The sequence below is a fragment of the Ochotona princeps genome, chromosome 1, assembly GCF_030435755.1.
Source record: "Ochotona princeps isolate mOchPri1 chromosome 1, mOchPri1.hap1, whole genome shotgun sequence".
Lineage (NCBI taxonomy): Eukaryota > Metazoa > Chordata > Mammalia > Lagomorpha > Ochotonidae > Ochotona > Ochotona princeps.
This window is the reverse complement of record NC_080832.1, coordinates 85,990,047-86,004,903: the sequence shown is the minus strand read 5'-3', so window position 1 is coordinate 86,004,903 and position 14,857 is coordinate 85,990,047. Positions and strand designations below refer to the sequence as shown.

At 37.2% G+C, this 14,857-nt stretch overlaps 1 protein-coding gene across 1 annotated transcript in view; it reads left to right on the top strand.

Moving 5' to 3' along the window:
- Positions 1 to 14,857, top strand: part of COL19A1 (collagen type XIX alpha 1 chain) — a 341,639-nt gene that overhangs the window by 214,798 nt on the left and 111,984 nt on the right. Inside the window, exon 15 of the mRNA XM_058669675.1 lies at positions 9,309 to 9,362. Coding sequence (XP_058525658.1) covers positions 9,309 to 9,362 — 54 coding nt within the window. The remainder of the gene's footprint in view (positions 1 to 9,308; positions 9,363 to 14,857) is intronic.

Here is a 14,857-nt window from a genome sequence, read left to right as displayed (position 1 = left end):
ATTGATAAGCACAGAATCCGAATCACTTTTCTCAGTTGCAGTTTCAGGTAGCATTGATGATTAAAGAAACAAAAAGTATCATTCAAGTAAAGAAAAGAATATTACCAGTATTTCTCTAGTATTTTATATTCAACTGTCCCATTTTTCTATGTCATCAAGACATTTTTCTAATATTTCAATTGTGCAAGAAAAGGCAAGGTAGGCTGGAAAATGCTTTCTGCACAAACTTAATCTAGAGGATGATGAAAAGTATCCCTGGTGGAGAAGATCAGAGTTCCCACATATCTAAATTGTGTTAGCCCAGAAAGTTCCAGTGGAAGCTGTCCCTGTTCAGGAGGAAGTTTCAGGACAGAGTGACCTGACTTATTGTGAGAGTGTATGGATATGATCTGCCCACGATTCTTACCTATCATTGTGACCCTCTCCTCCCCATTGGGATAGATAAAAGGAGTCACCAAAAGTAGGACGATGGAAACAAGTGTCCCTATCACCAGCTGAGAAGTCTATCTGGAAATCTGTTGTGTCTTGAAGGCTGAAACCAGGTCTCAGTAATCTAAACATGTTTTTCTCTAGCATAGTACATAAAGCAGAGACAGTAAATTTTGCTATATAAAATTGAATCCCATCTTTTCAGAGAGTTCATTTCTGAAGTCATCATTTAAGTATACAAATGCATTTTAACCCATTACATTCACTTCAAGTAATTGAGAATTATACAAGGAAATATTTGTGGTTTCAAAATTGAATGACCTTTATAGTGCCATTTTATGGATCCTCTGAAATTCTCTGCATTTGTTCAGGAAGTTATTGAATAACTGTAAAATCAATCTGTGAATTTATATGGCACTTGTCCATTCAATCTTTCTCAAGGAAAATACAGTATATCCCTTGAGAAAGTGTCAACTCAAGGCATAAAAAATCCTCTAACTTTACCTTAATTCAAATCAAGATATGTCATTTATAGTTTATTCCAGTGTTGAATGGTTTTACTGAGCTGGATGCTGCTTCCTTGCTCTAACCTGAGATAAACCTCATTCCATTGTGCCCATTTTACTATATCTAATGAACAAGACATAACCATTTTATATGTACCCTACATGTAAAAAAAATATCAAAGTGCAGTAAAAACTTATACTCAAGAAGTGTTATGACAGTCCTTGGTTTTGGAGAAATGGAAGTCTGGTGTCATAATTCTCAACAGGAAGCCAGTGTATATGGTTGGCTTTCCCTTTTATAGTCTGGAAGAATCCCTCCTTATAAACATGCAAATACAAGAGAAAGGATGCTTTCCAATGTACTTCCAGCCTAGAAACCCTTAGTGTGGCAAGGAGTTGTTAAAATATATTGAAATGAACAGAAAATTGTTTAGCCACACACTATGGCTACACCACCTGGTAGCAAGATGAACCATGTGCCTTGGCAAAGACTGGCAATGACTAGCCTAGAAAACAGTTCCAGAAATGGGGACTGAGACTTAGTGGGTTGGTGAGACGGTGGGGAATCCATACACATCTAAATGGAAAGTTTCATTTGGCCTGCAGAGTCATGGTACAGCATGAGGTGAAGTTAGGCAAAAATCAGACCAAGAGGGAGATTTGATAAGATCCAAATTCCTTGCAAATGGGATGAGTGTAATCATTTATTCAATTATTATTAATTCCATTGTGGCTCTGGAGGGTTAGACAATAATGCTGCAACAATTTACAACATTTCTAAAAGCCATAGCTCTTACTGGTAGATTCTACTTAAGCAAATGGAAGGAAAGAGGCAGAGGTGTGTGGAAACTGTGGCATAACTTAGAAATGTGAAGGTCCTAACCTCAATGAGTAAGGCAATAGCACGGATTCATCTTTCTGCAGTTCTAAACCTGTCTTAAATTGTTTGTTCTTACTGAATTACAGCCTCTTCCCCTGTGCTTACAAGAGCCACTTGTCTGAGCCCTGAAGTAATGAGACCTTTATGACTAGTATTGTTGCTGTCATAGATGTATTTTTAAATATCGGTTAAGAAATAAAGGGCACTTGGGACATAATGCATTCCTCATGCAGGGATCACATTCCCGTTTTTGCACATATCATTGATTTCTAAATGTGGTGATTCTTTACCACATCAGCCATAAATCTTATTTCCGCTCAGAATATAAAAAAAAAAAAAAACTTCCCAGATAGCCTGTAATGTTTTCCTGTGTAATTAACACCTCATTCACAGTTGTGTGTGCCAGTCAAGGGCCCTGAATCCCCTTCCTTGACATTTCCTTGATGCCTTGTTCAAGCTGAACTGATGCCTACGTGTCTATGAAATACACACACATGGAAACAAGAAAATATTTGAGAGGAGCCAACTGTGTTAGCAAGACCTGGCAGCTCAAGGAGACTACTTAGACACATGTTTCATCTTGTGGGTTTGGGGTCAGCATACCATCCTTTATTTGAATCTGATTGCACTGTAGCCTCGTCTTCATCATCATCCCTATTATTGTCAGCAACAAAAAAACCATCTGTCAGAGAAGTAGCAGTAGTCCATTATTTGCATTCTTCTCTTCCCAAGGCTCCTGAGGGCCAACTGGGTATAAATCAAGGATCTAATTTAAGATACACATGCTCTCGGGCTGCAAGTCTTCCAGGAAATGCTGTTATTTTTACTATTGAAAATTGTTTAACTTTCTGATAATAGTGACCCTACACACCAAACATGCTGATGGAGAAAGCCATTAAATTATTCAGACAAACTTGTGCCAACATGAAAACCTCCTGATTTCATTTTTCAACAAGTGCAACTAAAATATAATATGTAGTCAGAAAAAAAATGTTCATATTATAAAAATACAGTTTGAAGCCTTTTCACAAAATAAGCTCGTTTAAGTGGCAGACATTTCAAGAGACAGAACATCACCATCAGTGCTCTATATTCCTTGTAACTCTTCCTTTCAGTCACTCCACCCAAAACAGGTAACTCGCTACAACTGCTAGCAAGCTAGATTAGTGGGTCAATTTTTGTTTCTCATATAAATTGATCATTGTGTTCAAAATAAACATCTGTATTGTTATGCATAGCTCACTTCTATTCATTTTCATTGATATATACTATTCCATTATGTGAATGAATTATGTCTTATTTACATTTTTAATTGGTCATAATATATAGTTATTGAAAATAAACACAATTTATTATTGTTCCTTATGAAGTTTTAGCTAAAAGCAAACCATTCTTAACATAGAATTTTAAAACTAACAGCCACTCCATTAAAAGTCAAATCATTTAAAACACTTAAAAATGCAAGAGAAATGGAATTTTTAAGCAAAATGCCTGCTTGTAATGAGCCATCGGCCCACAGTCAAGCTTCAGGGAACTCTGCATCCTTCTGACTTCTTATATTGGCTGTGCTGTTGTTGGTATTTAGTTTTAAATGCATTTTTAAGTTCATATGCATTAGGGTTAGTGTTTGGTCTTCCAGTTGGGGTACCAGGTAGGACATTTACATTTCCCATCAGAATATCTGGATTTCAAACCCGACTACAGTTCCAGCTCTGACTTCCCGCTAATAGAGACCTCAAGAGGTAGCAAGGCTGGTTTAAGTAAATGGGTCACTGATAACCACATTTGAGACCTCTGTTGAATACTTGGATCAGCCTTGGGCCTGATGTAGCCTTGCCTCAGAAGTCATGGGCATTTGGAGGAGTGAACCAGAAGATGGTAATTCATTCTCTCTCCCTTGTGCTTCGCTTCCCTTTCCTTCCTCATCCCTTCCCTTCCTCCTCCCTCTCTATGTTCATGTCACATAAATAATTTCTTAAATTTTCATATGCATTGTCAAGTGTTGATTATAGCTTTCTAAAACCTGCATATTACATATTTTAGATTTCATTGAAATTATCAAATAGATATATGAAAAAATATTGGGGACTCAGAGAATGGTAGAAGGGCAGGAATAGAAGGTTCTAACATTTATTGATATTACCATTTTTTTTTTACCAGATTGTGGCAGGAAATTTTCTCAATTATTATAAAAGACACATAGCATCAAATTTATCATATGTACTATTTTTAAGTCTAGCAGTAATGTCTAGCCACATGTTTGGATGCAAGTCTCCAGAACTTATTTCTCTTGCAAAAATTTATACTCTGTTCCTATTAAACCACTTCCCCTTGCTTCCCTCCTCTAGTGCCTGCTAACCATCTTTCTACTCTCTGTCTCTGTGAATTTGACTACTTTTTATCTCTCGTATAAACACACAGCATTTGTCCTGTCGCTGCTGTTTTATTTCACTTAGTAAAATGTCCTCAAGTTTCCTCTATTTTGCAGCATGTGACAGGATTTCCTTCCTTTTTTAATACTGAAAAAAATTCCATTGTATGCTTTTACCCCATTTTTTGTTTATGCATTCATCCATCAGTGGTGTTTGGATTGGTTCCACCCCTGGGCTGTTGAGAATAGTGCTGTGCTAGTATGAACATACACACACAAATGTCTCTTCTTGGTCCTGCTTCAACTCTTTTGGGTAGGTACCCTGAAGCAGAACTTCTAGATCCTATGATAATTCTGTCTCTAATTCTGATTTTTAAGTCTAATTCATGCTGTTTTCAGTAGTAATTTCACTGTTACAGTTCTGGTAACATTCACAAGCATTCCAGCCCTTCTGCACTATTGATAGCACACATTATTTTGAAATCTTTGTAGTAACCATCCTCATGATGTAGGCAATAGGAATTTTACAAATGATCTTTTTAAAATATTAATTCTACTGACAGAGAGAAAAGGATGCGTAAAACCAAGAACCAAAAAAACAGCTCCAATCTGCTGGTTCTCTCCCAGTGGCTGCCTCAGCAGAGGCTCAGCCAGGCTAAAGGCAGGAATAGAAAACTCATTCCAGATCTCCCACCTAGGTGGTGGTGTCACAATCGCTTGAACCATGACCTGTTCCCTCACAGGGTCTGCATTGTCAGGAAGCTAGAATCAGAAGAGGACTCAGGCACTTAAATACAGAATGCAGGTGTCCCAACCATCTGAACTGGTAGGGCAAACACCCATGTCAGACCTCCTTTTTAATCCTTCAACTAACCTGTTGAAAAGTAGAAGTATCATTTAAAAATAACAAGTAACCCCAGTCCAGCTTTGCCTGCACTTGACAATAAACATTTTATTCTCAAAGTTTTACATAATTGCAAAGCCAATTAAATTCTTTTGTACCAAGCTGCAGCAGTTATTGGATGTCAGGGAGTTGATACAATTGTTTGATGTTAAATATTAAATAATAGTGTTAACTTTAGAGCAGTCATTCTCAAAATGTGGTCCCCAGCTCACCAGCATCACTGTTAGTGGGAAGTTGTTAAGATATGCAAGTTGTCTGATCTCACTCCAGCCATATTGAACCAGAAACTCAGAGATGGAAATGTACCTCTATACTTAACCAGTCCTCCAAGTGATATGGATGCTTGGTCAGTTTTGAACACTAGTGAGTTTGGGTCAGTAGACAGGAATCCAAATTCTTGTCTATTAACTTTATCATATTTCCATGTTTGAAATTGACATGATGAGCAATTTCCAGGGAAACCTGGTACAGTAAATCTGCATGTTGTGCCTTATACCCCAGCTGTCAGGAAAGTGTAAAATGAGCCTGGTTGTATTGAAGCTGGAACAGTAGATGTCACTACATCTGAATGTTTAACCAGAAACCAGTATACCAGAGTTGCTTCTGAATAAACCTGTGGACAGCCACCATAGCTAGAAATAGCTCTCTCTGTTTGTTTTCTGAATTATCTGCCAGGATTTTAATCTCCATTCACATCCTAATTTTTTTCCCACACTTCAGAAGGAATTTCAGATAAGTTGTGTAATATGAGGACAGAAATATCAGGTGACAGAAATGGGACCTAATATACCATAATTGTTAATCAAATGATCCTCAGAGTGAATCCTCATGAGCCATCAGCAGCCCACAAACCCAGGCCCTCCCTGCAGGTGTCTTTACCGGTTCCCTGGAGTCCTGTGAGCAGAAGAGCTAAGGTTAACCTTCCCCTGAGAGAGGAGGCTCTGATTGCAGCCAAAAGATGAGAGTTAATGGTTTATGCCTGTTGTCTGGCTTCACTGTGAACAATCCAATAACAAAATAATAACATCTCCTCAGGTCATCTTGTATAAAATAGTAAAAAATCAAGCCAGAAATCAACTATAGCTCTTACGTAAACTTGACTCCCCTTAGTGCTTGTTTAAGTGAAAAGAGAAAAGGTCTTTGTGGGCAAAAGGTCTTTGTGGTGCCATTGAACATAGATTCGGAGCACCTGCCACCTTTGAAGGAGGGACATGGACAAGGGATTCTAGAGAAAAGCATGCCTGGGAGTAGGCTAGAACTATTATATCAATAGAAATTGTAGCCCCCCAATTCTCCTATCATAATTTAGAGTTCCAATTTCTGCTTCTCATCTACCTCTCTGATGTCCTCGCAGGACTCCCCTTCTACACAACACTGAGACATTGGACTTAACTGTGAACACATTTGGTGCCAAGCTTAGAAAAGAATGTCACCGTGTTGCTTTGTGAAAGATGTGTTTTAAAATTGCTAAAATAGACTTAGGCTGTTCACAGGAAAGTCAAGTCTAAACACTAGGCTTAAACTGCGAAAATGCTGGTTGAAGCAATCTGTATATAATAGGCCCCATTAACTTAACAGCCCGCTTAAGTATTTTACCTGTGAATGCACATGTGGCAAGGACACATGAACAAGATCAGCTTCCTCTCTGCACTCTTCTGCCATACACATCAGAATCTCTGAAAGGCAAGGCTGACTTACATCACCACAGAGATTGGCAGAGACTCACATGCAAGAATTTAGATGCATGTGCTTGCAGTACCGAAGGGTAGAAACTTTTTGCTCCTCATTTTAAACTGTTCATATTATGTTCGGATGTCTCAGACTTGGTTACTTTGAAACATGAGTTCTGTGATAGAGGTTAAGCAATAGTGTTAGTTTCCCACACATCCTGCCCAGATCAATATTTATGATCCCTTTGGAGAAAGGGGAGTGTAAATAAAGTTGACCCTATGGTTTCACTTTCCTCAGCCTAACACAAGCTAGAGCAAAGAACCAATCACTTAGCTACCATTGGTTTAGTTTCTTTGTGCTACCATGAATTAACAGATGACATACTTCATTTTCCAAGTAAACTTTTTGCCATTGATTACTCCTGACATTAATTCATGGATATTTATTGAAAGATCCAACATACTGGTTTTTAAAAAATGTAAATTTAAGACTAGGAAATGGTATACATGGATTAAGTGTACTGAATATTGTATATTCATTTCAATCTTATAGTTTTATAAAATCACTCCAAGATTTAGACTTCTAAAATAGAAAATAGATTTTAAAATATTACTTCTGTTCTCAGTAAATTTTTAAGTCTATTTTGTAGATGTTGATTGAGTTATTTACAGAAAAAGTTTTTCTTTTTTAGGATGGTATTCTCTTATTTTACATTCAGAAACTATGGGCCCATTTTTCACCAAATCTTACCATATTTCCTTGCTTACCTTGCTGTTGACCTGGCATTTAAACTTTTACTCCACTCCAAGCCTAGATGAAAAACAGGGAAATTGGATAACTTTGCCAAACATTTCCAGGCTAAAAAAAAATTTAATAGAATTAAATTGACTTTTCTATGTTATTGCTTACAATTCTCAAGGAAAAAAAATCATTGAAAACACCAACTTGGGAGCTGGCATGATGGGTCAACTAGCTATTCCTTTGCTTGCAAGCACTGGCACCCCATATGGGCACCAATTTGTGTCTCCGCTGCTCCATTTTCAATCTGGTTCCCTTCTTTTGGCCTGGGTAAGCAGTGGGGGCTGGCCCAAAGCCTTGGGAACCTGTGTCTGCCTAGGAGACCTAGAGGAGGTTCCTGGCTCCTGGCTTCAGATTGACTTAGCTCCGCTGTTGCAGATATTTGTGGAGTGAACCAACGGATGGAGGATCTTTCTCTCTGTTTGTGGAACAAGTTGAAAAAGAAGGGAATGGGAAGCCACGCCAGAGGGCCTGGGTTCAGCTCCTATCTGGCTCCTAATTCATCTTCTGGATAATGTGCACCCTGGGCAGCAGCAATGATGGCTCCCTGCCTCCAGGATGAGTTCCCAGCTCCAACATGAAAGTGAAACAGTAGATGAGATATCTCTCTCTCCCTTCCTCCCTCCCTGCTTTTCCCTCTCTCTCCCTCCCTTTTTCTCTCTTGCCCTCTTTCCTTCCCTCTCTTCCTTTCTCCCTCTCCTCTTCCAAATAAATAAATAAAATGTTTTTGAAAAAAGATTAACCTAATACTTTCATTTTTCAAGTATGTACTTATTATGTACTTATTTTAATATTTTAGCTTTTTAGCCATAAAATAGTTATTAGTAAAAGTGACTGTTTTTTAGAAAAATATGTGCTCAGAAATATCATAAAGATGAATGCATTCAGTGCCTGTGTTCTCTGCTTTATTGGGAAAACAAGGTTTTGCAAATTAATTCTATAACAAATGGCTAAATGGTCTTAAAGGACATAAGCCACCTAGTTATTTAGAGACGTTAGCACAAATACATCTTTCTTTTTCCTGCAATTGGAATTTAGCTATTTGTAAATTTGGGAGGTTCCTATTTGGTTGCAGTAATGAAGATTTATGTGAAAGAATTGCATGTTAGTTCACCATGAACAACTTAACCATCCAAAGAAAAGGAAGGATCTGGTACAAGCTTGTGTCTTGTCAACATGTATAATTATGAAAGGGCATAATATAATGCTTTTCAAACCTGAGTGAACATAACTAACTCACCTGAAGTGGTTTTAAAAATGCAGATCAATGGCTTCAATCCTCAGAGAGTCTAAACTGTAAAGTCTAAGATAAAACAAATAGGCATGTTTAACAACCAATCTCATCAGCAGAATATGCCCATAAAATTAGCAGTGCAATCTCTCTTTAATAAACACAAAGGTAAGATAACAGATGCCTTTATAAATGCACCTGAAACCATAGAATCATCAGATAAAATGCCAATCTTTAGAACGTCTTTCAGATACATTGTATTACCTTACTAGGGTTACAAGTAGACAGCTCTTAAAGGTCTATTGATAACAGCTAAGATTTATTCATTCCAAATAGGGTGTTTCTCAACATGGTCATTAAGCTTTGGTATGTAGTTTTCACAATTGTTTAATGGCTAAAAGTCATGTGGACCTGGAAATATTTTTTAACTTGTTCATTTTTACTGTATTTTATAGTCCACTTCTTACTATATCAAAATTAAATGGAATTACAATGTTATGTTTTTCTTTTATTTCAAGGGACGTCGAGGAAAACCAGGAGCCCCAGGAAAACCAGGACCCCCAGGACCACCTGTAAGTAAACTATAAGATGGCTGTACTTTTGGAGCAGCTCTATTTCTGTGTGTTTACCCAAGGGTTGCTTTACTTTCATGTGGATAATAATTTTATTCTTACTGTTTAAATGATAGATTTCATCACCTGGGTGATATTCTTTGTGAAGCACACCACCATCACTATTGCAAAACAAGTGAAAAGAGAAGTTGCTAGCTCTCTACACACTTCAAGAAAAGTGCAGAAGAGCTTGCCTGAACATCCCTAAGTCAGGTGTCCAGATAGTCCTGTTCTGAACCTGTATGAGTGCCATTTCCCTGCTCCCATAACACAAAGACCAGTAGTAAGATGGATATCTGGAGACACATACTTTTCTTGAAACACTTTAGCGAGCAGAATTTCAGAGCATATTGTTGCCAAAAGGAGTTGACAAGATCATCTAACCAGTTAGTTTATCTTACTACTTTATTCCAAGCTTCTAGCAAAGAAAAAAAAAGAATTCCACTTCTCTGTGGTTCTGCTTAATTTTTAATCCTCTAGAATCTTGTTTGTGTCTGAGCTACTTCAATGACACTGTACTCGCTTTGAATACTTCACTTCACTTCATAGCTTCACAGGAATTGTACAAATCAGTGCTCTCCCATTTAAAATTCTCTTCTTTTTGTAGTGATGACTTTCTCCCCTAACTCTAGGGCCATTCTTTTTGTCTCCTCTAGCAACTTCCTCTTTGTCTGCATCTGTATTCTGGACAATATTCCTCCTTGCCTACACATTCCATTGTTTGCTCAGTCTCTACATGTTGGTCTCCAGGTACTAGAAAATTAGCATACCCAAAACTAAGTTCCAAAAATAACCCTAGATATTTTTTGTCTTCTTCATACTCCATATCAGTCCAGCATATGTCAGTTCTATATTCAAACAGCTCACAAATCCCTCTCCTCCTTTTCATCCCCACTGCCAGTGCCTTAATTTAGGGTTTTGTGAACACATGTCTACATTTTTAAAGCCAGCTAAGATTTGTTCTCTTTCTCTACCTTCTCTAAGTCGAATAATATCAGTAAATGATGACTCTGACCAAAGCTTGCTTTGCATCTGGAGTGGCTGGAATAGTTTGAAACTCTCTAATAGCTTTCCTTTCCCTCAAGAAATGTGGATTCTACGGGTCTGTCTGGGTCCTTCATAGTTTTTAACCTGCCTTTGCCTGTTCTCCTCTATGGCCTTTCTTTTGTTATCTGTAATATAATCTTCCCTTGCTTAATTTCTGGTCTGTGACATGTGGTCTTGGATTATGTAACAAATGAATATAGTTTACAGATGATAAAGTAAAGGCCAAATAAGTGACTTTTTAGAGTAGAATCTTGCACACCACTGAGAAGCTCCAGACCCATACCTTGGGTATTTCTTAGGATGTGGCCACATGACAAAAATAGGCATTATTGCTGTCCCCATCATTGATTTCATTTCTCTTGAGCCACTCAAGTGAATTGTCCAATTAGCAATGTCAATAAGCGATGAGTATAAAAGCATGAGGGGAGGAAGAGAAAACTGAATATCCTAGAATCAAGTCTTTAAAGGAATCAGTTCTGTTTGTTTTTATTCCTTTTTTCACTAAGAACATATTGTAAGATTTTCAATTATTGTTTTATACTTTAAAAAAAGCCTGTGAATGCCATCAGGCAAGATTAGACCTTCATGTAGTTTTCTAAACAAATGATGCTGATTTTAAACATGTGTAATTGTTGTGTTAGAGGGTACATTTGAATGCTGAAAGTCTTTATGACAAGCTTGCCAAATATCAAAGACACAAGAGGATAATACTGAATTCTAGAATAATTTTTCAACTACTGATCATATGAGCTTACTGAAGAATTTAGAATATTAAGAAACATGACTCAGAAATGATCTATAATATTCAATTCTGCAAAATCTTAGTTTGTTACTAAAGTATTTAGAAGTGAGAGAAGCTTATTTTATTTCAGGTGTTATATGTACACAGCAAATTCAGCTATGGGTTTAATAGATACTTCATTAAATTCTGAGCATATGGTATTTGAGAGAAAAATGACTTTTAACCTTTTAAAATATTTTTTTATTTAAAAGGAGAATTAGAAACTGAAGGAGAGACAGACAGACAGACAAATCTACCTTGCAGTTGCTGATTTACTCCCCAAATGGCTGCGATGGCCAGGGTTGTGCCAAACCAAAGCCAGAGCCAACATCATGTAGGTCTCCCGTATGGGTGTTGCAGACAAAGCCCTTGGGACGCCCTCTGCCGCATTCCCAGGTCATTATCAGGGAGCTGGTCCTCCAGTAGCGGAATGCTAGTGTCACAGGCAGCAGATTTGTCTGCGGGATGCTGGCCCCTCCCGACTTTTTTTTAACATAGTGTAAATACCCAATTTGTTAGACTACAGAAATAGAGAAAATCTATGTTGGAAAGCAAAAGTTGCTTTTTGTATACAAGGTTTTTTGTAAGAAGGAAAGTATTGGGCTAATCATAACTTCATTAGCTGTTTAAGAATTGTAATATCTCCTAATTGATGGAATATCTTTTCTCTTACATGAAGAATATCAAAATATCATCCTGGGATATACTTTTCATCAGTTGTCGTTTTCAGAGTTGTTCACATCATAGGGTAAATTAATGGCTTGCATACTAACTTGCTAAAAAAAATAGTGGAGCACCTTCCATACTTACAGAGCTTAATTGATGACAGCATTGAAACAAATGGGAAAACGATTGTCTCCCTACATTTCTTTGTGTCACATTCATGTTTAATTTTCCAAACATAAGGTACTTTCAAAACAGAACTGTTATTTCCCAAATGATTAGAAGCAAAGAGTGCTTTTCAAAAATAGTCTTTTAAGGTCATAATAAGGAACATTTTAAGAAAATGAGTTCATAAAAAATTCTAAGTGTTAGTAATTTACCTCATGCAACAGTTTCACAGATAATTATTGAGAGTCCTTTAAGCCTAACACTATTAGGAGCTGGCTTGCCAAACTGTATATGACACTGTCCTTGTCTTATGGAGATTCAAATCCAGTTCATTAAAGTATGACCAGAGAAGGAGAATGGTTGGGGTTGGTTTCCCTCTGGAAGTAAAAACAGAAACATAAAGACTGAGGCAGTTTGTGCAGTGAAGCAAATGGGAAGGGAGTGGTTAGTGACCTAGCTCTTGCTTGTGGAGCACATCAGCCCCCACAAAAATATGTGCTGAACCTCTGGGGAGTGGGGACAGATGAGTCGCCTCACACAGTTGAGATGCACAGCAGTAGGCCATTAACAATGAAGCCAAAACGAGAAAGAATCTGGCAGACTTTGTGTGAGGGTTCACCAGTTATGGAAGCAATCAGGATGTGTGCAGAGTTCTAAGCTGGAGTCTCATGACTGGGTTTTACTGATGGGTCATTTTAGCATTAAAGTTAGATGATGGATATACTAAGCAGGATTCATTATAACTGTCATAGTAGGGGAGTACTTCATAAAGCTCGTTGAAAATGTAGTGGAATGATTTATTAATATATACATTTTTATCCCTGTATAGCTTAAGAGACAGCCAAGTTTATTTGTGGACATTTTTATTTCAAAATGTTATTGCTTTTGATTGATTGTCTCCCAGTATTGGGCCCTGTGTGACATGAGTTCTTCATCATAGGAAGGAACTCAGTAAAAAGGAACTCATAAAAAAATGTATGTGGAGTGTGCGTGTGTGTGTTTGTATGTGTGTGTGTATTTGGTAAAAGAGAGAGAGAGAGAGAGAGAGAGAGAGAACGAGAACAAGAGAAGGATGGTTAAGGCCTGAAACTTTCGCTGGGATTGGAGAAGGTGTAGGACTCACCCTAGTGGCCAAGATGTGAGATTTCTAAAGTATGTGTTAACATTTGTTGTGACAATATGAAATATTTTTGTAAAAAAACTTCAGTTTTGTCTCTCACCAAATAGTGATTGCACTATACCACAAGTAAGTGTTTTATATAATTTTACCATTATGTTCACACAATTTAGTTTTAGAAAACTATAGGAAGAAACTTTAATCAGTATAGTTTTTTGAAAAGAATAAGAATCATTTGACAATAGCATATTTGGCTCAGTTTCCCAAGAAAATGTTCTGCCCTTTGGGCATTTAGAGGAATTCTCCAAGTCAAAGGTAGTGTTTCTTTTGTTGTTGGTGTTGTTATTTTATTAATATCAAGAGAATGGACCTTATTATGCATTCTACAGCTACAGCTCCAAGAAGATCACCCAACATCCCTCACTCCACTGCCCCCCATTCTCCTCCCAACCCTGTCTTCATCAGTTTTTAAGATATTATTTAATCCATTGTATATTTACAGGCTTAATTTATTACAAACTGTAACTTTGGACAAGAAAAAAGGAAGACTACAGTTTCACAGTTATATAAACAAGTGCTGAAACATGACAATCATATCCCAAAATGAAAATTTTATTACTGAACATTTTTTTACATTCTCTTATCTGCCATTTCTCAGAAAAAAAATATATCACATTTGTTTTTTTGAGACTGGCTTATTCCAGTTGCATCCATTTTATTCCAAAAGACAAGATTTCATTCTTTTTATGGCCAAGTAGTATTACATATTGTTTAAATGCTCCATTTGCTTTATCCAGTTCTCAGTTGATGGACATCAGGGTTTATTCCCTATCTTAGCTATTATGCACTGAGCTGTAATATACATGGGAGCATAAATGCTTCTTTCCTATGCTGATTTCAATTCATTTTGGTAAATTCCCAGGAGTGGGATGTCTGGATAATGTGATAGGTTTATTTTCAGATCTCCTGAAACTATCCATATCATTTTCCACTTTGATTCTGCCAGTTTCCCTTCCCACCAACAGTAAGTTATGGTACCTTTTTTCCCACATCCTTGCCAGCATTTATTTTTTGATTTTGGACGATGGTCATTCTAACTGGGGTGAGATGTAACCTCATATGTGATTTTTATTCGCATTCACCTGATGGCTAGTGAACCTGAGCATTTTTTATGTCCGTTGGCCATTTGTATTTCATCCTTTGAAAAACGCTCGTTCATGTCCTTTGGCAAAGGTAGCATTATTGTTTAGGGCAGTACCCACGAAGATGAAAAGAAATGGAACTGAAAAGAAAAGCCTCTAATGGCCTGAAGCTTCTCAAATAACTAAAACATTTTAGCCAGTCTTTCTACTGAGATTCTTGATTCCAAAGCAGAATGCATACTTTTTGATAATTTTTTAAAAAGCTATCACAAAGTGTCTACTAAAAATGATCTCCCACACTTTAATTGTGTGTGTTCAACCCGTTAGTTGCACAATTTTTTATAAAGCATTTGTTCAGTTTTCTGTTGCAAAACAAAGATGATCATAAGTGTAAAAGGAAAAAACTCTCATTTCTTCCAAAGAATTTCTGCCTGGTGTCTCAGAAAGTGTCTTAGTTGTTGAAGGGCTCCCTGACTCCGCATTTCTGGGCAGGAATCTATGGAAAACCTTCCTCATTGGTGGCCTCTAATCAATCAGG